Source organism: Amphiprion ocellaris, chromosome 21 (assembly GCF_022539595.1).
Source record: "Amphiprion ocellaris isolate individual 3 ecotype Okinawa chromosome 21, ASM2253959v1, whole genome shotgun sequence".
Taxonomy (NCBI): Eukaryota; Metazoa; Chordata; class Actinopteri; family Pomacentridae; genus Amphiprion; species Amphiprion ocellaris.
The window spans coordinates 2,958,757-2,980,863 of NC_072786.1; the positions used below are offsets into that span (position 1 = coordinate 2,958,757).

The 22,107-nt window shown below is 36.2% G+C and overlaps 3 protein-coding genes across 6 annotated transcripts in view; 2 read left to right on the forward strand and 1 right to left on the reverse strand.

Moving 5' to 3' along the window:
• Positions 1-2,816, reverse strand: part of ntn4 (netrin 4) — a 45,098-nt gene extending 42,282 nt beyond the window's left edge. The window contains exons 1-2 of the mRNA XM_023274184.3: positions 2,729-2,816; positions 1,544-1,673 (exon numbers count right to left, since the gene is read on the reverse strand). The gene's annotated coding sequence lies outside the window, so the exon portion shown is untranslated. The remainder of the gene's footprint in view (positions 1-1,543; positions 1,674-2,728) is intronic.
• A 1,998-nt stretch (positions 2,817-4,814) lies between these two features.
• Positions 4,815-9,396, forward strand: snrpf (small nuclear ribonucleoprotein polypeptide F). Its single transcript, XM_023274175.3, has 4 exons — positions 4,815-4,941; positions 6,335-6,460; positions 8,859-8,923; positions 9,140-9,396. Exons 1-4 carry the CDS (start codon positions 4,939-4,941, stop codon positions 9,204-9,206), a joined length of 261 nt encoding a protein of 86 aa, XP_023129943.1. The 5' UTR covers positions 4,815-4,938; the 3' UTR covers positions 9,207-9,396.
• A 62-nt stretch (positions 9,397-9,458) lies between these two features.
• On the forward strand, positions 9,459-20,466 carry amdhd1 (amidohydrolase domain containing 1). 4 transcript variants are annotated; one of them, XR_008600284.1, is made up of 4 exons: positions 9,479-9,673; positions 11,091-11,197; positions 13,191-13,349; positions 19,169-20,466. XR_008600284.1 is itself a non-coding variant. In XM_055006819.1 (3 exons), the coding sequence occupies exons 1-3, from the start codon at positions 9,537-9,539 to the stop codon at positions 19,291-19,293; spliced, it is 369 nt and encodes a 122-aa protein (XP_054862794.1). In that variant the 5' UTR covers positions 9,459-9,536; the 3' UTR covers positions 19,294-20,466. The 4 variants fall into 4 exon arrangements, 1 of the variants encoding a protein (XP_054862794.1); XR_008600283.1 differs by lacking the exon at positions 19,169-20,466 and adding an exon at positions 14,277-14,784; XR_008600285.1 differs by lacking the exon at positions 19,169-20,466 and adding an exon at positions 14,330-14,784.
• The last annotated feature ends 1,641 nt before the right edge of the window (positions 20,467-22,107 follow it).

Here is a 22,107-nt window from a genome sequence, read left to right on the forward strand (position 1 = left end):
GTCTTCATTTACGAGCACCAAAAAATATTGCTTCCTTGTCTGAAAAAAAAATCCAAAAATTCAGCAAAAAAAATTCCCCAGATTTCTGAAAATTTGCAAAACCTTCAGCAAGAAAATTCCAATAATTCCTTCAAACTTTCCCTTAAAAGTTTTATTTATTTATTTTTTTTTTTACATTTGGCAACAAAATTCTTGGAAACATTTTTTAAAAATTAGTAAAAATCTTCCAAAAAATCCTAAAAATATCTAAAGTGATTACATATATATAGTAAAACTTGTAACATTTTCTTTAAGAATATTCAGAAAAACATCAACCAAAATCCAGCGAAATTTCTTTTTTCCACCAAAAAATGTTCAAAAATTTCTCAAAAATATTGAAAATGTGGATGTTTTTGCAAACCACGACACAAAGCAACAAAAAAATGGAGAAACAACACAAGTGAGACAAAAAAGACACAAAACGACAAAAACCGGGCAAAAAACAATGGATAAAGCAAAACACAATACGACAAATGTCAGACAAAAACAGCTGAAACAAGACAAAATATTACAAAAACGAGACACAAAATGACAAAACATCAATGAGCAATCTAGTATTTGACTTTATGATCAAAACAACAAAAGTCAGACAAAAAAGATCAAAAATAACAAACACAAGACAAAATGTTACAAAATGAGACACGAAATGGTAACAAATGAGACAAACAACACGAAAAAAACCAAAAAGAGCCAAAAAATTTGATTAAAAAGTTACAAAGTGACAAAAAATGGACCAAAACAAGACAAAAACTTGCACAAATGGCAGAAATGAGGCAAAAAATTACAAAAAAGACACAAAACGACAAAAATGAGAAACAAAATGACAGAAACATGAGACAAATGACAAAAGTCAGACCAAAAAAAAGGAAACAAAACAAAATATTACAAAAATTAGACACAAAATGAGAAAAGAACAATCTAGTATTTTACTTTATGATCAAGACAACTGGTCATGATGTAGAAATGATTTTAAATTTATAGTTTTACTAATTTACAATCTGCAGTTAATGTCTTCTCTGGAATTTTTACACTTTGAGGACCAGATTGGACCCTCTGGAGAACCGCTTTTCAGCTGAGAGGCTGATTTAATAGAAATAATTCCATCATTTATCAGTGTAAAGAAATGAATGAGAACTTCAAACATCAGTAAAAAGCAACTTTTTGAAACTACAAATAACCAAAAATAATAATAAAAAGTTTTCACTGTGGAAATATACTTCTTTTTTGTTTGTTTTTAACATTTTCAAACTTTTAAACTGGTCAATTTGACCTGCAGGAAAACAGGAGGGTTCATAGCACAACATGAAGCTTCCAAGCTGCAGAGCGCCCCCTGGTGTCCGCTAATGGAACTAAAGCACACGTAGGAAACTGATTGTGGAGGACTGATCTTTCCTCTAATCTCCACTGGACCCAGCATGGCTCTGGCTTCTCTGTCTGCTGTGTAATCAGACCATGACCTGCTTCCTATCATCTGACCTGTGTCCAATAAGCTAAACTATCTCACCTGTTCACTTTGTTCTCTCCGTCCTGCTTCAGTCGCCGCCGCTGCTCTTTGTGGAGGAGGAAACTTTTGTTCTTTCTCATCGAGTTCATCTCCTTTAAAGCCTGTTTCCCCTCTAGGTTAAACTGGACACCTGCTGAACCAGACACGAGACTGGAAGAAGTGATCAACGAAACCAAACCAGGGGTGTCAAACTCATCTTAGTTCAGTTCCACATTCAGCCCAGTTTGATCTCCAATAACCAGTAAAATCACAGCATAATGACCTAAAAATAACCACAAGTCCAAATGTTTCCATTCGTTTTATATCAGGGGTGTCAAACATGCGGCCCACGGGTTTGACACCCCTGAAACCACAGCATAATAACCAATAAATAACCACAACTCCAAATATTTCCTTTGTTTCAGTGCAAAAATGTACATTTTTAAAATGTTCACATTTAAGGAATTATCTTTTTACAAAAGATTATGAACAACCTGAAATTTATTAAGAAAAATAAATTAAACTTCAACAACATTCAGCCTCAATTTATCATTTACACATTACAACTTCCAGATCACAGTTTATCTACAAAGGAACACAACATTTAGTCACAGGAATCTGGACAAAAAAAGGACACAAAAACAACAAACACAAAACAAAAATATCACAAAAACAAGAGATAAAACAACAAAAGCGAGAACCAAAACGACAACAAATGAGACAAATGACACGAAACAAATCAAAAAAGAGACAAAAAATTAGACAAAGCGACAAAAAAATGCACGTTATGGCCTGAAGAACATGAAAAAGAGCACGCTCACAACATGCAATGCTTCCTCAGCAGCTCCAGTCCGAATTTATTGCAAACAATAAACATACATACAAACAACAATTTCTTGACATGAATATTCAAAAAACAAATTCATAAACAATACATGAATCCTAAAAACATATAAAAACAATCTCAAACGGCAGCATAACACTGTCGTTGACGTGACGCGCACATGCTAGTCGCGGCTACAAAGCACTTTTTAGCTAGCACTTTTAGCTAGCACTTTTAGCTAGCCGGTTAACAGACAGCCCATTCAAACATTTTCTCTCTTTAAACGGCGGAAAAATGCTCCAAAAACACACACTCAATTAATTTCCCATATTAACACAATTCATATAAACGTCCTGAAAACTATATTTCATGATAAATCATACCTGAAGAAGAGGATGAAAAAGAGCCTGCTCACAATATGCAAAGCTTCTTCGGCAGCTCCAGTCCGAGTGAAGCATGGCGGTGGAGAGCTCCCCCTTCCGGCCTCCGCAGGCATGAGCAATCAATCCTGATCATAAGTCTGAACAAGTGGAACAAAGATCATGACAACTTCTCAGCTTACAGAGCTTTAACGTTCTTTAACAGTTTTCAAAGCTTTTACCATTTTTAACAACAACATATTTAACAGTTTTAACAACATATTTAACAGTTATAACAATCTATTTAACAGTTTTTAAATTCTTTTCAACCCATAGTAGAGGAATATTTAACCTCTTTTACAAGATCCTATTCAAGTTGGTTTAACTGTCTTTTTGCTTATTCATAACTATCACACACAAACGACAAAAATGAGACAAATGAAAAAAATGAGAAACAAAAGTACAAAAATATGAGACACAAAATGACAAAAGAGCAATCTAGTATTTTACTTTATGATCAAAACAACTTGTCAAACAAATTATTTTCAATTTATAGTTTTTACTAATTTACAATCTTCAGTTCATGTCTTCTCTGTAATTTTTACACTTTACAAAGTGAGCTTGAACCCTCTGGAGGCCCAGTTTTGGCCCACAAGCTGCATGTTTGACATCCCTGGTTTATTCTGTACTTCTTTGTGGTGACTCCGTGTATCTTTGAGGCCATTTCGCATCTGCTTCTACTCATTTTGTGTTGCTTTCTGTCCATTTTGTGTCACCTTATTCTTGCGTTCTGAACAGTTTGCATCTCTCTCTGTTCACTTAGTCATTTTGTGCGTCTTTGTTAACATTTCTAATCCCATTAAGGTCATTTTTACATTATTTGCATCCATTTTACATCTGTTTCTGTTCCGTTGTATCTCTTTTTGCTCATGTTGTGCCTCCCTTGATGTGTGTGGTCATTTTCCATCTCTGTAAAGATAATTTTTTATGTTCTCTCTGTATATTTGTGATTCTTTCTGGTCATTTGGCATATTGGGACCCCCTTGGCCACCCGTCTGGCTCTGCTCTGAACATATATGAACATCGTCTCCACCTGGGGCAGCTCAGAAGAAGAGGGAAGGAGTTCAATGATGTAAGGACGCGAGTATTTCAAACATGCCAAGAAAGTTCTGGTGTAATTTCAGAGGAATTTTTTGAGAGAACCCAGCCCCTTGCCAACGAAGTCAGAAGTTAGTTTTATTCACTGTATCAGGTTCGAACTTGTCACATGCTTTAGTAACAGTTGAACGCTTCATTGCAGAAAAAATGTGAAATCGTCGGACTGTTTGTGCCTGGAGAGAAATAGCTGTAGAGCCAGCACGACCCAGATATGACATTCATTTCACTTTTTGCTCTTAAACAGGTCACAGTTTTCAATTATTGCTAATCCTGTAGCAAAATTCGTGTCAACATGACATAAATGGAGCAGGGATTGAATACACAGTTTAGTTCAACTCAGGGCACATTGACAGTGATGCTGGAAGAGAAAAAAAGACCTAATTTGCTTTAGACAGTGCTTGAATTGCGAATATTTAACCCTCCTGTTGTCCTCATCTACAGGCACCAAAAAATATTGTTTCCTTGTCTAAAAAAATCCCAAAATGCAGCAAAAAAATTCCTCTGAAAATTTGCAAAACATTCAGGAAGAAAAATCCGGCAATTCCTTAAAAGTTTCCCTTAAAAGTTTTATTTTAAAAAAAATCCCCCAAATTTGGCCAGAATATTCTTGTAAATATTTTTTAAAATTAGTAAAAATCTTCCAAAAAAATCCAAAAAATATCTAAAGTGATTACATACATATTGACACATTTATTTCCTTATTTTTTACATATTTATTTTGCATTTATTCTTTTATTCATCCCTCTTTATATTTGCAGATTTATTTCTTCATTTTTTTTTTAACAGATTTGTATTGTATTATGACCCACCTGTGATTCCATAGTACACAACAACCACAGAACATAATACAAATCCATTTGAACCATATGGAACCTGTAACTGAGTCTACCTGCATTTCGGCCCTCCAGCCGCTAGGTGGCAGCAAATGAAAACACGGAAACTCGTCAGAGGTCGGAGTGTTGTACTTCCGGTGCCGCAGTAAGGCGCGTGCAGCTGGTTTTGAGAACGTTGTTGTGACGACAAGAAGCCAAATATCTAATCTCTGACGGAGCATTTTTATTTAATTTGACCAAAACATGGTAAGTGAACGTTTTAGACCTTTACTTTCAGCTCCCCGGATGCCCTTTGGGGTTGTTTTGTTTGCGCTGTGCTGTAGCGTTTTTAGCGTCGTTAGCAGTAGCTACGTTAGCTTCTCTTTCATAACTTCCACTGAATGAAAAGATCCGTTTCCATTTATGCACCTAAACATTATCACGTACAGTTTATTTGCTTAGAGAGTAATAGTGTAGCTTTGTGTTTTATCTTGTTTTTAGAGGTGAAGTTGTTTCGTTTAAGTTTGGCCTGAATGTGTGGATCGATAGTCTCACCAAACTTCATTCAAAAATTTTTAAATTAAACCAGGAGGTTCTTATGGACACACTGATGAGAACTTTGTAAACCTTAAAGCTTAATGTTTCTATTCTTGAATTTCCCTCGGGATTAATAAAGTATCTATCTATCTATCTATCTGTCTATCTATCTTGTATACTGTGGAATGACAGAAGTGCCATAATAAAAGATAAATCTGTCTTAAAAAAGGAAATAAATGTGTAAATATAAAGAGGAATAAATACATTTTAAAAAAATAAATTTGTTAAAAAAACAAGGAAATAAATGTGTAAATATAAAGAGGATTAAATAAAAAAATAAGGAAAGAAATGTGTACATATAAAGAGGAATAATTAAAAATATATATCTTTTTTTAAAAAATAAGAAAATTTGTAAATATAAAGAGGAATAAAAAAATCTGTTAAAAAGTAAGGGAATAAATGTGTAAACATAAAGAGGAATAAATAAAAGAATAAATGAGTATTTCTATAGATTTTAAAATTAGAAGTGTTTTGTTTATAGTATTGTACAGCAAGTTGTTTTTTTTTAGAATATATACTAACCTTTAATGTTAATGTTACTTATCTGCCTGTTTTGCTTTTTTTAAATTTTTGTTGTTGTACATAAGGTGCTGAATACTTTGAATTTCCCTCGGGATTAGTAAAGTATATCTATCTATTTAGGTACTTTTATGAAGATTTTGCACAATGGAAAATATAACAAACCTCTAAAATACAGCAAATTGTTAAAGATTAAACCAATAGTTTCCTACCTTTATTTCCTCTGATGTCTTGTACTCTTAATGGAGTACTTTAAAATTGCTGTATTGGTGTTTTTTTTTTTTTTTTTTTTTTTTACTTAAATAAAGGATCTGGTCTTCCACTGCTGACAATAAATACTACAAATGTAACATTACATATAAGAAATATCACTACAATGATGTTTCCATTTGACACATGCTTGTACATTTGTTTTGTATATATTTTAATTACATTTGTGACAACTTTTACAAGTTAAAAATAAAACCAATTTTTGGTTTAATTGTCTCAATATAATGTTTAGTGAGTAATTGTCTTTACTGACCATCTTCATCCCTTCCTCCAGAGTTTACCCCTTAACCCCAAACCTTTCCTGAACGGCCTGACGGGCAAACCGGTGATGGTGAAGCTGAAGTGGGGGATGGAGTACAAGGGCTACCTGGTGTCTGTGGACGGATACATGAACATGCAGGTGGGAACAAACTGTTCTAATACATGTTAAATAATAGCTGTGATAGTAGCCATCCTCGTTAGCACAGACCAGGGGTGTCCAACATGCGGTCCGCGGGCCAAAACCAGCCCTTAAAGTGTAAAAATTCCAGAGAAGACATTAACTGCAGATTGTAAATTTGTAAAACTATAAATTTAAAATAATATCTAGACCATGACAAGTTGTTTAGATCATAAAGTAAAAGACTAGATTGTTCTTTTGTCGCTTTGTGTCTCATTTTTTGTCGTTTTTTCGTTTTAGTTGTTTTTTTGTCTGTTTTGTCGTTTCTTTTGTTTTTGTTGTTTTGTTTCTCGTCTTTTGTCGTTTTGTGTTTGCTTTTTGTCTCGCTTGTGTTTTTTTGTATCGTTTGTGTCATTTTTTGTATCATATTTGTCGTTTGTCCATTTTTGTCGCTTTGTAACTTTTTTGCCTAATTTTTTGTCTCTATTCTGTTTTGTTCCAAGTCGTTTGTGTCATTTTGTTCTCGTTGTCATTTTGTGTCTCATTTTTGCAATATTTTGTCTTGTTTTTTGTTGTTTTTTTGTCTTTTCTTCTCCGACTGTTGTTTTGATCATGACTAAATGTTTTGTTCCTTTGTAGACCGTGATCTGGAAGTTGTAATGTGTAAATGATAAACTGAGGCATAATATTGTTGAAATTGAATTTATTTTTCTGAAGAAACTTCAGATTGTTCACAATGTTTTGTTTATTAAATGTGAACATTTGAAGTACTTTTTTTCATAAAACAAAAGAAAAATTTTGAGTTTTATGGGTTCATATGCTGGGATTTTACTGGTCACTTGAGATCAAATTGGGCTGAATGTGGAACTGAACTAAAATGAGTTTGACACTCCTGGCATAGACTGAATATTTTAAGCTCTTTTGGGATATTGTGTCTGTGTTGGTAGTCTTGTAAATCAGATATAGCAGTTATAAACTAGTTTGCTTTTTGATTGTTACACAACCCAACAGTTTTTGTATTAAAACGTTAATATGCAGGCCTGTGTTACTATGTCTAATTCCATTTTGTTGTTTTCACAGTAAAAATCAGGGGAGTCAAACTCATTCTAGTTCAGGTTCCACATTCAGCCCAATCTGATCTCCCCAGTGACCAGTAAAATCACAGAATAATAACCTGTAAATAACCTCAACTCCAAATGTTTCCTTTGTTTTAGTCCAAAAAAGTACATTCTGAAAAGGATCACATTTAAAGAACTCTATTTTTTTACAAAACAGCATCAACAACCTGAAATATCTGAAGAAAAATAAGTGTTATGCCTCAGTTGGTCAGTTACACATGTGCATTGCAGCTGACAGTTTATCTACAAAGACACAAAACATGGTATCTGGAACTGAACAATCTAGTATTTTACTTCATGGTCAAAACAACTTGTCATGATCTAGAAATTATTTACAATTTACAGGTAATGTAAAGTAGTCCTGGGCCGCATGTTTGACACCCCTGGTAAAAATAATCGAAGGAGATGAGCTGAGGTGGTGACGTGATCAAGTACGCTGGTGTTCCAACTGCACATTAACGATACGTTCTCGGGAGTCTGTACTTGTCAGTTACGGACTCAAAAATACGGACTTTTGTACTTGGTATTGAGAAACAGCCAGTGCAGTTTGTTCTGCACCGCGAAAAACAGGCCGACATTTAAACAATAGTTCAGCTAATTAGTTCCGTGTAGACGGACCTTTTCCTCCCAGTCGCTCGCGCTCAAAACGTGGGAAACACTGGTCTAACACACCAATTCTGCAATCAGTCTTCATGAAGGTTTTAATTTTGTTTATGCTAATTTAGAGAGAACCTTGTGTTCATTTTGGAGCTGCAGATTGTGGTGCTGTTGTGTTCTATGTAAATATGAATATTATAACCACACCTGACGGGTTACATTACAATATCACCACTGTGTTTACAAACTGGTCAAAATCAATCTGCTTTTAACTTGCTAACATATATTTTATATGCTGGATGACACGTGGCTAAACATTTAATTACAGTTTAACAGCTCTACAAAATGTCTTTACAGGTGAATTAACATCTTCTTTGAGTATTTTTCCAAACAAATCAGAACATTGTAGCCTCAATGAAGCTGGGATTGATCACAGAGCTGTATCGTAACGAACTATAATCCCACAGTTTAGACAAGAAACCACTTTATTTCTTGGTTTTAATGACGCACCCACATCTTTATTCTTAAAACATGTTATTATGTTATAGTAAACAATTAACTTTTTAATGGTAGCGTAGCATTTCTTGAAACATTCAGTTTGAATTTGAGTACACAGGGATTTATATTACAAAAAGAGGAAAAAAGGAAGGAAAAAGAGGGTTATTTTGTGAATTTTAACTTGTATATGATACACCATTTAACAGCTGGCAAACACAGAAGAATATGTGGATGGAGCGCTGGCAGGACATCTGGGGGAAGTTCTCATCAGGTAATTAAACACCAATAACAACTTCAGTAAAAAACAGATGTTTTTAAGTGACTTTGTCTGGAATCATGACGCAACTTTCTTTTGCCTCAGTCGCTAGATTCCTAACTAACCCGTGTTAATCAGTAACGAGTCATTTTACAAAGAAATCACTGCTGGAATCAAAGGAGTTTCTGTATTTCTCTCTGCAGCTTCTTACAGTCTGACTTCTCCCCACAGGTGTAATAATGTTTTGTACATCCGAGGCGTAGAAGAAGAGGAAGAGGACGGAGAGATGAGGGAGTGATGTCACCGTCTGTACCTCGTAGTTCAGTTAATGTGTTTGTGTTTTCACCATGTGAAACAGATGAACGTTTGGGTTGTTTTTCAAGAAGCTTTGAAATGATTCTTCTTTTTCTATTTTACTGTATGTGAGACCAATTCTGTATTGTGATGTAGACACAATAAAAGATCATTGTGCCCTTTCTTAAAAACTACTTTTGTCTTTCATGGTTTTTCCATGTCGTGTAGAAGGTCCGCCCCTCTCTGTGCACTTTAAACTCTCCTGGACAAATATTTGCTTGTTCCCAAACCAGTTGAAGTCCAGTCACTTGTGAATCCTCTGCTTTGAGTCAAAATGTCCAGAAATTACAGGCTGCTGGTGAAAAACGCCAAACAGGTGGTTTTGATCTGCAACAACGGAGAGAAGTACCTGACCAAACATGGGATGCAGAATCTTTGTGTGATTGAAAATGGCAGCGTTGTGATCGGGAGGTAAGTTTTCCGAAGTTTTCCATATTTACATCCAAGCTTCTGACCTGTGTGATGGCTTTAGTTCTCAGATTTGGAAACAGCTCCAGTTGAAATGCAGTTTGGGAAGTTTATTGACCCTCCTGTCGTCCTGCGGGTCAAACTGACCCATTTTAAAGTTTGAAAATTTGGAAAAAATGCGTATTTTCACAGTGAAAACTTGCACATTTCCAACATTTTGGGGAAATTTTTGAAAATTTTTGGGTGAAAAAAAAATGTTAAAAAAAATGTTTCTTAAGAGAAAAAGAAAATATTAGAAGTTTTACTGATAAATATGGAATCACTATAGATATTTTTCGGATTTTTTTGAAAGAATTTTACACATTCTTTGAAAATATTTACAATTTTTATTTTTTTTATTTTTTAAATTTGTATTTCTTGCCAAATGTGGGGATTTTTTAAAAATAAAACTTTTAAGGGGAGCTTTCAAGGAATTATTGGAATTTTCTTCCTGAAGGTTTTGCAAATTTTTTTAATAAATTTGGGTAATTTTTTTGCTGAATTTTTGAATTTTTTTCAAACGAGGGAACAATATTTTTTAGTGCCTGTAAATGAGGACAACAGGAGGGTTAATGCAGATGAGCAGGAAGAATCAAGTAAACTGATGCACATTGGCGCCCCCTAGAGGTAGTAGTTACTCATTACATGCCAGGAAATAAAGTTCCTGGATAAATTGGAAACTCCTGATTATTAGGGTCCGATCACCGAATGGTTATGAAATTTGTTTCACATATGTAACTCATCAAGATGCACAAAAATGTAATTCATAGCCATACCCAAAACCCAACAGGAAGTCAGCCATTTTGATTTATGTGTCATATTTTGGACCATTTTGTGTCAATTTTTGAACATTTTCAAAAGCTATAAACTCAGAAAGGCCAACAGAGCTGAAATTTGGCCAGGATGTACACCAGTCGGGTGATTATAAGTTAGCAAAATGCACTGCAAAAGTCTGAGGACGTGGAAATGGTGACCAGTAGAATGTGGCCATTTTAGATGTTTCGCCATAAAACAGGAAGTGATGTCTAACTAGCCTCCACATGCTCCAATTTGCCTCAAACTTTACATGTGTGATCAGAGTCTGGCCCTCCTCACAACCATAGGCCCATATACATGCTCAGTTGCAGCACCACCTGGTGGACATACTTGGTATGTCCACCAGCAAGGATGTGAAGACCCTATCAACGCTGCTGGCAGCTTTAATTCCTTCTAGTTTCTTACCACTTGTGAGGAAAGGGTCCAGAGGAAATGCCTTGCTTATCATCTGGTGCCTTTTTAGAACATGTGAGGCTCTACTGTTATTAATCCAAGCTGTTGGTTTTGCTCCAAGTTGTGCTTTAAAGTGAAGTCTGACATTAATGAATGTGTTTTCTGCTTCCAGCGATGGGCTGATTAAAGCTGTGGGGCCTGCAGAAACCATCAGAGCTCAGTATTCAGAGGCTTCGTTTGATAGAGTGATTGATGCTACAGGAATGTGCGTTCTGCCTGGTGAGTATCAGCTCATGTTTGTGAGTTCAGCAGCCAAAAATAATGTTCTGTATCAACATGCAAGCAGCATTTTTTGGACTGGTGGTGAAAAGTACTCAAGAACAATTTAAAAATTCCTCTGCTTTCCATCAGTGTAAAAGAGAAATAATGAACTTTTACCTCTGTTACATAGATCTGACAGCTATATGTACTTACAGACTCATATTTCTATACATTATTAGAGATTAAACTAGATGAGTCCAACCTTTCTGGCTTTCTCCTGCCGCAGTGTAGTTAGTGTTACAACTCGACTCTGAAGCTGCAACAGAAACAGGGAGACGACAACAACAGGGTGGCGACTAAAAAAGGGTTTATTGTAGTACAAACCAAGTCAACAAAGGCTCGTTGCACAGCCAGCTGCTCATAGACACCAATGTTATTTCTGCAACTTGAAAGACAGCGACTTTTGATAAAACTGGCATTGTAGCACATTGTCTAGCTTACAACGATGGGAAAGAGGCATTGTTTATGTTTTTACAACGTATATCTCATGAGTTATTGATGCCGGAAGTCCGAATCTGTGAATATCTTGCCAACTTTACCTAACTCAGCCTCGGACGTGCTCCCGAGACAACTGCTGCAAACTGCTGTTTAAGTTGTTGGTAATTTGTCTCCTTAGACTACATCTACACTAACAGGTTATTTTAGAACACACGACTTTCTGGTATATTTATGTGTCTACTGTCCACTTTACACATTTTGGACCACTAAAATGAAGACTTATGGAAACTGTTGTTTATAGCCAGAATTACTACATATTTGTATATTTTTTTCCTGCTTTTATCTCACATTAATCATTGTTGGACCCTTTAGATTTCACTTGTGACCACTGTTCCCTCTAAACTGCGCGCGTGCGCAATTGCGCACTGCTGACACGGTCTCTGCGCACAGAAAATCTGCGCTGTGCACAAAAAAAAAAATCCAACCTAAATTGTAAATAAAATAAACACGTAACAATTCATTCTGTGCTATTTTTCAGTGTGAGTCAGTGAGTGACCGGTGACTGGCTGCTGCAGCCAATGATGCGATTCACATACGTATTTACCATAGACTGTATATAATGGTATTTACGCAGCTAATCAACGTCAGACGTCCTTATGTGCAGCCACCGTTGTTGTCATAGATATGAATGAGTAGATAGGACACGCCCCTTTGAGCTACGTGCTACAGCGAGGCTAAGCTAGTGGGGGCAAAGTTTCAGTGCATTCCGTTGATGTAGACGGCGTGAAAACGGAAACAACAAGTATACCGGCTCACTGTGCTGCATACAATTACACACTACGTCGTACGATTGAGACAAGGAAACTTGGAATGACTTTTCATAGGTAAGAATAGTTTTGGCTCTTTTTTCATTGTGAAATCTTGTTGAGAGCTTCCAGTCTATGAGAGCTAACTAGTTAGCCACTAGCAAAACGCTAAGGCGAGCTAGCAGCTTGACAAGCAAATACCAGACGATTAATAGTAGCTGTAGTATAGTTGTACAAGCAGTAGTAGTAATGCTAAAAGTACAAGCAGCAGTAGTAGTATAAACAGCTGTCAGAGTCATAGAAGTAGTATCAGCATTTGTAATAGTATTACAAGTTGTAGTAGCAGTGCCAGTATCAGCAGCAGTAGTTGGTGTACTATCACTACTGCTAGTAGTAGTCACATTGCTATTACTACCACCAATACTACCAATAGTAGTTATAAAGCCTAACTCATGTATATCCAGATTACCATCTATGTTCTTCCTCCAAACCCATTTTATGATTGGGATTACAGGCAGTTCTTTAGGACTGCTCTCAAATAATTGAAATGTTACTAAACAAGGTTATACTTATCAAATTAAATAGCTCTGGTCTCCAGTATATTGGCGAATTCGGTTCTTCGTACTTAATTTATTAGCATGATTTCTTTTTAATATGTTGTGTACAGACTTAATTACTTCTCTGTCTACTTTTCTTACTCCATGTAGGTTTCCCAGAGACTATGGGTTGAGGAGGAATTGGAAGTTTGTCGGCTTAGACCTGGTGTCATTCCATCAGTGTTAAACTTCCCGGCTCATCTTGGAAGAGTACGTGCCAGAAAGACCACGACCAAGCAGCCTTGAGATCTTAGACAGCATCTCCCTGAGGTGGGTGTCGACGGTGTTCACGGTCAGGTCTGTGGTAATCCTGTCATAAAACAAAACAGAAAAAAATCTAGATTATAAATCAACATGTAACCAAAGCACTCTGTGTATAACGCCATAGTATAGGATGTAGTTCAGAAAATGTCAAAGTATAGTATGCTTTACTCAAGAATAACATAGTATGGCCTGTAGTTCATAGTACAGCATGTTGGCAAGAAAAAAAAAAAACATAGATTATTATGTGGTTCAAAAAGCGCAAAATGATAGGATGTTGCCTAAAATTGTCATGTATGATATGTGGTTCAAAAAATGTCATAGTGCAGTATATTGTCAAAATAGTATGTAATTCAAGAAAACATCAGAGTATAATATGTCATCTAAAAAATGCCATAGAATAATAATTTCATTGCACAAGTAAAAGTATAGTTACTTTTAAAACTGTTTGAATTCTTATATGTTGCTAAAAAAAACTAAAACAAAAAAAGTCACAGTAATATGTCAATTAAAAAAGCCTATAGTATAGCGTGTCGCCCAACAAACATCATAGTATAGCATGTCGCTCTAAAAACGTCACAGTATAGCCTTTAGTCCACAGCTGTCAGTAGGTGAGGAGCAACACAAAAACAGTCTAAACACTGGTTTCCAGAGGGTTAGATGAGAATTTATTTGAAAGAGTAAGTTTACAACAACACAACATGTGAGGGGGTTAAAAACAAATGGGTGTTAGTAAAATAAAAATAAATAAACAGAACTAAAAGTGAACTTCATGTTGACATTGATGGGCATTCCAACCAGGAACAAAGTAAAAGATAATCAATACGAAAAAAAACTCTTCCTGTTCACCTCTTAAAACCCAAAAACACACCTCAGTAGCACCCTAAACTAAAACTACCAATAGGTTCCCTGTTTTCCTTTGTGAACAATTCAAAGGTCCCTTTCTATCTCCCCACACATCCACCAACCACTGGAACACATCTCCAAAGTTCTGCTGGTCCAGCTCAGCTTCCCCTCAGAAGAAGTGCTGCCACCTGCCAGATGAAGGAGCCTATTGAGAGGCAGCTGGCATCGTGATTGGACTGTACTTTGGTCTGTTCCAATCCAGCTTCAGCTCCAGAGACGGCAGGTGGGACGAGTCAACGGAGGCCTGGTGGACGAAGGCATGCAGCTGAGTACAATCCAGAAAACAACAGAGGAGGAGTGCAGCAGCCCAGAGCCAGAACAACCAGAGTAGCATCGTATGTCTCTTAGAAAACATCATAGTATAGCCTTTGGTATGAAAAAACGCCATCATATACATCGTATATTGTACAAATAACAAGTCAAAGGAAAGAGACATACATTGTAGAATTGTAGTAATTGTGGGCTGACTGATTTACTGATTATCATTATTTCATTTTTTACTGATTTAAGGTAATAAATAAATTTAAAAATGGCGCTACTTTGGCTCTGAACCTTTATCTACCTGTGGTCGCTCTGTCTTCTGGAGTGATTTGATTGGTTATACGTCACGAATAAAACTCCTTTAACTTAACATCTGTAAACAAAACAAAAACGTATCAACAAAGTTTTCTGTTAGAGTTTGTGTTCTTCTAAGTTTAACTCCAAGATTTTAAATACTTTCATTTACTGCAAATGAATATCGACTCCAAATGTCTCACTAATAATCATTATCAGCCTTAAAAACCCACAAAACACCCCTCTATACTCGACCACACTTAGTACAGTCCGGTTCCCCCTTCTATAAATCTGCTTGGAATCTTCCACTTCCTGTTTGTCAAAGTGGACTTCTACCTGGACAGGTTTTGTTGGAGCTCATGCAACAAACATTTTGGGTAACTGCACTTTAATATGGATGGATGACACTGAATTAGAGTCTGTTTTAATGAGACTGAGTTAAGATGTGTAGCTCTGTCATTAAATAGGAAATTATTTCTCAGAATTCACAGAGAAAAGTCTGAAATGTTTGCTAGGTTAGCGTCCAACATGTTCTTTGGCTCAGCTAAAGCTAACTCTCCAACTTCTGGATCTCTTGAGTTGCTTTTGTTAAAATATCTTGCTAGAGATGCTGAAGCTCAGAAAGTCTGAGATGTTTGTTCAAAATAAGCTCATTCTCAAGTCTTACCTGAACTGTCCTCTTTTGTTTGAACTTTCCCTAAACTTAAGAGTTAATGACAGAGCAGCACATCCAGACTCAGTCTCATTTATGTAGAGATTAAACTTCAGTGTCATTCATTGATATTAAAGTGCAGTTTTTCAAATGTTTGTTGCACATGCTCCCGACCAAACCAGTCCAGATGGAAGACGATGTGAAGAGAAAGCTGCAGAGGATGAATATCACACATTTACGTTGGAAATAAATGTCCTTTAATTAGACATTGTCATGCAAAAGTTGGATTTCCCTTTAATGATGTTCAAATCTTTGTTGAGTGTTTTGTTGATGTTGGTTTCTAAATGTTTTTTGACACTCGGCCCCAAAGATTAAAACCTTCTACGGCTCACAAGCTGCAACAATTCACACATTATCAACTATCTTTCTGACTAAACTAAGATAAAAAGTGAAGAACTGCCTGATTCCTGCATCATGAATGTAAATCTTTTTGGTTTTTATGACAGTAAACTGAATATATTTGGGTTTGACATTTTATAAACCAAAACAATAAATGAATTACTGGAGAAAACGACAGATTATTCAATTTTTTTAAATTAATGGACAGAGAAAATGTGTTTTCCAACATATATTGCTGAATTACTCCAACATTACAAGATACATACAATTTTAATTCAATTTTATTTATATAACGCCAATTACAGGTCAAATTGTCTCAAGATGCTTTATTTTTATATTTTTTTGTCATATTTAAAATATGACAAAGTAAGAAATTTAAACCTCTTGACTAATCCAATTTATTATTTAGTTTTTAAGAGACTAATTGACAATTCAAACTTTCTCCACTAAAACTAATAAACATGAGGTCAAATAGAAGGAACAGTTTTAAATACTGCAGTCCCACGACGACAAGAATAAAGTTTCTCAACAAAAACTAAATCTGCTGGTGGATTCCATGAAAGTCCTAATAAATGATAATAAAGTGTGATACTAAAGGTTTGTGGTGCTAAAAATCTCAAAGATATCAAGTTGAACATGTGGATGGAGGTTGATAAAAGTTGACCTTCTTTCATTTCTCTGGAGCGACTCCATGGATTTTATGGATGGTGGTTAAAGACCTGCTCTTCTAGTGGTCTTCCTTCTAGTCGCTGTAAAAAGTCAGTCCATCCTGGCCGACTTCAACACCTCTTCATGACAACTTGTTCTGCCTCGGACCTCGTGGAAACTCAAGAAACTCGGGAAAACCTGTGGAGACTCGAAGAACTCGTGGAGACTCGAAGAACTCGTCGGGCGGGGGAAGGTGTGGTGGGTGGTGGGGGGAGGTGGGGGAGTAGAGGGGGGAGGCCGCCACCCACCTCCCCGCCTACTCTCCGCCCTGACTCCACCCAGACTCCGCCTTTGCTCCGCCCATGTGGTCACTTCAGGAACTACGATGCCAAAGGGACGACGAATTTATTTCTTTGTATCTGATCTGTAGCTCAGTGAGTTAAGGATTTGCCTATGGAGCTGCAGGTCGCTGGTTCAAGACCAGACACTTCTTAAATTTTCTCAAAATCCTGACAAAGACAAAGAAAGAAAAGTGCCAGTGGCGGGTCTTGAACCTGCGACCTTCCACTCTGTAGTCTCTCCTCTTATCCTCCTGAGCTACTCGCTCAGATACTAATTCTTCTTTTTTTTGCGCATTTATCATCTATTTTTTGTCGTTTTCGAGTTTTTTTTTTAACTCGAGTCTCGACTCGACCGTTTTTCTCAGGAGGTTGGACTTCAGCCTTTGTGCTGGAGGGTGGAACCCTCAGTTCCAAGACTTTCCAAAGCCTCCACACCTCCCGAGTCCTCAGGACCTGAGCTTTCACACAGTCTGAGGGCTGAAATTTTCTAAGTCCCACAGTAGTTCTCTGTTAGTTTGAACCTTCAGACAGTCTGAGGACTGAAATTTTCTAAGTCCCACAGTAGTTCTCTGTTAGTTTGAACCTTCAGACAGTCCAAGGACTGAAATCTTCTCAGTTCCTGAGTAGTTCCCTGTTAGTTTGAACCTTTAGACAGTCCAAGGACTGAAATCTTAAAAGTTTCTCAGTACTTTTCTGTTAGTTTGAGCTTTCAGACAGTCTGAGGACTGATATCTTCTAAGTTCCTGAGTAGTTCTCTGTTCGTTTGAACCTTCAGACAGTCTGAGGACTGAAATCTTAAAAGTTTCTCAGTACTTCTCCGTTAGTTTGAACTTTCTGGTTAACAGAAGCCTTAAAACTTGTGACCATGAGTCTTGATTTCACATTTAGACCATCCATCTGAGTTCTTCTCAGACCTTCACCTGTGGGTTTTTTAGAAATCCTGAACAAACTTTGATTCTCTTCACTGAACAGTAAAGTTTGTGGAGATCAGAAGGTAACATTAGTTTGATCAATGCCTTCAACTACTAGTAGACTTTATCTGGAAAGCAGTTTTCTGAAATGAGTTCTTAGTAAATCTGTCCACAGTCAAACCAAGAACATAGAAAGAGGAAATGTTTGAAGAAACAACTTGATGTTTTCATTTCAGACTAGAAAGCACTTCAAGGCCTTTATCTGTTTTTGCTCTTTTGATCATTTTATTGTTTCTTCTGTTTAATTTGATCTTCTAAAGTTTAACTGGTGCCCTTTCAAAGGTTGTATCTTTAGTTTGATTCTTCTTAAACGTTTAGTTTTGCTCTTTTCTCACCTTTTATTCTGTTCTAATGTCTGATCTGATTTCGAAATGTTTTGTCTTTTTAATGTTTGTTTTTTCAAATGTTTTATCGGCTTGTTTGAAAAACTTCCTTTTCTTTCCCAATGTTTAATTTTTCGATTAAATCTTTAAGGTTTTTCTTTTTAAATGTTTTACCACCTTTTAATGTTTAATTTTCTTTTTTAATGCTTCATTGTATTTTCTGTTTAATTCCTATTTAAAGTTTTATTGTCTTTAAGATTTAATTTTCTAATTAAACATTTAATTTATTAATTAAATATTTTGACTTTTAAATGTTTAATAATCTAATTAAATGTTTTGTATTTTTCTAAATGTGTAATATTCTTGTTTAATTGTATTTTTTAAATGTTTAATTATCTAAAATATTTCATCTTGAATGTTTAATATTTTTGTTTAAATTTTTTTGTTTAATTTCATAATTACATGCTTTGTATCTTCCGTTTAATTTTCTAATTAAATATTTTGTCTAATATATTTAATTGTATTTAATTTTTAATTTTCTTTTTAAAAGTTTTATTATATTAAATGTTTTTTTCCTTTGATTTAATTTCTTTTTCAAATGTAGTTTATTTTCTTTCATCTTTTTTTTTCTGTCAAGATTTTACCCCAACCTTAAAAATGAAACAAACCCATAAATCACAATGAAAATACTTCTGTTGTCACAATCAGGAGTTAGTCAATTATTCAGTTTATCAATTCAACTTTATTTGTTTTGCACCTTTCACACAGATGACAAAACTAAACAAGCAAAGAGAAAAAACTACACTAAAACTATGATTAAAACTCAAAAACAAACAAAAAAGATTTGACATGGTAATAAAATCTGTTGTGTCCAGGGGATGGAGGGAGTTTATTGAAGTCTTCTTGGGCTCACATGGGAAATCATTTAAAATATAAACTTGATATTCAGTCTAAGGAAACTGCAGAGCGACAGAAGAACCAACAATATCTCCTGTTTTCTCCTTTAATGAGTCGACTCTTCTTGTGCTTTCAGACCAAAGAACTACAGACTCTTCACAACCTGCTCAAACTCTTGGTACAGGACCTCACCACACGGGTCAAGAAGGTTTCCGTCTCATTTCTACTCTGAAGCTCACCTTCTCCTGCTCAAACTGCTGACAAATGTTTCTGCTGCTCTAAAGTCTGGTCTCCAGAACTTCCTAAAAACTCTCAAAGTCTCTTCTGCTGCAGGTTGCTTTGTAGAACTGTTGCAGAAAACCTCACTAAACCACATGGAGGGGCCTCAAGATAGTCGTCCAAATGAAACCATACAAAAACCAAACTAGCACAACCCAAACGCTAAAGTCTCCTGCAGCCTACCAGAGAACCTCTGAGAACAGAGAATCAGGACAGGAACTCTTACCTTCTGGACAACCAACGCTGGTTCACAAACAAGAATACAGAATGTGTCTGACCAAAAACCTCTGAAGACTCACTACAGCCAAGATAAAGACACAACTCAGCTGCACCAAATCCACTAATCACTGCACACATTAGCACCATGTGCTAACTGTGGCTAAAGAACCTCATTTACCAAGACAACTATCCAGTACAAAGCCCTAAAACACACCAAGAAACACATTAAAGACTGATTTTACTGCTGGAAGCTGCAAGCCAACGCCTAAAGAACAAACTAAAGCAATGGAGCCAAACCCGGTTCACTGGTGAAGAGAAGCAGAGGAAATGTTTGTCTGCAGCTAAATAAAGCAGGAAGACACTGAGCTGCTCAGGTGTTCCTGATAACACCAAGCTGCTCAGGTGTTCCTGATAACACCAAGCAGCCACCTGGACAGCCAATAGGAACACAGCTTCCTGGAAGTCCAGAGGGCTGGGCTTAGTGAAGGAAATTTAGTTTAAAGTTGAAGCAGAAAGTTAACAAAGAAAGTTGAAAACCACCTTCTGATCCCTGAAATCTCTGAGTTTTCACACAAAGAACACCTGAACATGTCAAACTGGTTCCATAGTAGAACCATCATTGTAAAAACGTCATAGTATGGTGTGTTGCTCAAAAAACATTAGGACCCGGCTGTCAGGGGACAAACATGTAAGAAACATGAGAACAGAGAGAACCCAACCAGTAGGTCACAGTTTATCATCCCCCAGTCATCTCCTGAAGTCCATATGGTGAGAGACATCAGTATCTGGTTGTTCATTTACCAGAGGATGCTTATAATCATGCTGATGTGGTCTGTACTCTACAGTATTTTAGTGACTCAATAAATGCCTAAGTTGTTTTTTTTAAATGCTTTTTAGTTTTTAATAAACATTTAAGAGCCTATATGTAATCAATAAATGGCCTTTGTCTATCTTAAGAAAAATTCACTCAGAACTCTGATATGTTAACAGTACTAAATAAATCAATAAATACATGCATACACACATAAATAAGTTAATACATTAACTGTGTTAAGATTTAGATTTTAAAAAAGTTGTTTATGTTTTTGCAGAATCCAGTATTGCTCACTGGTTGGTCATTACATTTTATTAGTTTGATTTCACTGTTTAAAATGATGCCACCTCTTTTCAGACAGAACCTGTGATAATAAAACAATACAAAATTTTTAGTTCCGTGTTAATAAAGCACTTAAAGCTTTAAGTATGGCTAAATGCTTTTTTCAAAATTAAATATATCACTCCTTAGGTGGTAGTGGCCCCAAGTTCAGTAAAGTTGGAAAGATATTCACAGATTCGGACTTCCAGCATCAATAACTCATTAGATATAGGTTGTCAAAACATAAACGGTGCCTCTTTCCCATTGTTGCAAGGCAGACAATGTGCTACAAGCCCAGTTTTATCAAAAGTAGCTGTCTTTCAAGCTACAGGAATAACATTGGTGTCTATGGAGTGAACAGGGTCCGTCTGCAATTTGCAAAACCGCTGCAACAGTAAAGAGAGACAAATATTCAATAACTTCACTCTTATACATTGTAGTGTCACTAAAATCACTGCAGCCTTCAACTGGCTCCTGTTGACAAAGTGTTTTAACAGAAATGTAAATGCTGTAATTTGATTCTTTTAATGAACCATGTAACTTGAATGGATGTGATGCTGGTGTGACCACAGTGCACACGTCTGATGTTGCTCACAGTGGTCCAAGGGACGCTCAGGGAGTTTGTGTGTTTGCTCACACTCAGGAAAAATTAGAGGGAACATGGTTGTCTCCATATTTATTTTCATACAGCAGCATGTTGCACGTGATGTCTCAACCCAGCATCAACTTCACTGTATTCTCAGTTATGTTTTCAGGGAAACTTGTTTTCTGCTTGTTTGTGATGCATCACAAATACATTTTTTTTTAAAAACACAAAAAGATAATAGAGTAGAAGCTTCAACGAAAATTAAACTTAAGAATATGCAGGATGTGAGCCCTGGTAATTTTGTACAGACAGAGTTGGACATCTTGTTCTTTTCTGTATGCAGGTCAGTTCTGGACTACGACCAGTTTACACATTTTAAAAATATTGTGAGCTGGCAGCAAAATCAAACTAATCTGAATAGTAAAGCGGAATTGAGCAGGAAGGCATGCAGCATCTTTTGCTCGAGTAAAATCTCACACTGGATTTTTTTTTTTTTTTTTTTTTTTTTGCTGTGGATTCATTTAGCTCTTGAATTATGAGAAACAAAAGCATTTTTTTTTAAGTCCACGATGTCAAAGCAACACCGTTTAACCCAAACACAGCTGACGTTCACACCTTCCTGTCCCGCTCTGTGTCCGCAGCACAAACAGTTCTGTCCATGTCATTGCTGAGAGGCCACAACTCCCATGCAGTGATCCACGTATTGCATGAAATGGGAATCTAGATAGCTGGAGAAAGTCACGTTCCAACCTTGAACCAGGTCTCGTGAGCTGAGAAGCCTCTACACCTGATGAAATGAACAAGAGCAGGACGAGCTTTACCTTCTTACTGTCTTCTTAGTTGAGAAGTTGAATCT

Bases quoted from the DNA above. Each gene is read 5' to 3' on its own strand.
- snrpf (XM_023274175.3), top strand. The intron at 6,461-8,858 runs GTGGGAACAAAC...ACCATTTAACAG, and splicing joins ACGGATACATGAACATGCAG to CTGGCAAACACAGAAGAATA. The intron at 8,924-9,139 runs GTAATTAAACAC...TTCTCCCCACAG, and splicing joins CTGGGGGAAGTTCTCATCAG to GTGTAATAATGTTTTGTACA.
- amdhd1 (XM_055006819.1), top strand. From the start codon at position 9,537: ATGTCCAGAAATTACAGGCTGCTGGTGAAAAACGCCAAACAGGTGGTT. The intron at 9,674-11,090 runs GTAAGTTTTCCG...TTCTGCTTCCAG, and splicing joins GGCAGCGTTGTGATCGGGAG to CGATGGGCTGATTAAAGCTG. The intron at 11,198-19,168 runs GTGAGTATCAGC...TTGTGCTTTCAG, and splicing joins AGGAATGTGCGTTCTGCCTG to ACCAAAGAACTACAGACTCT.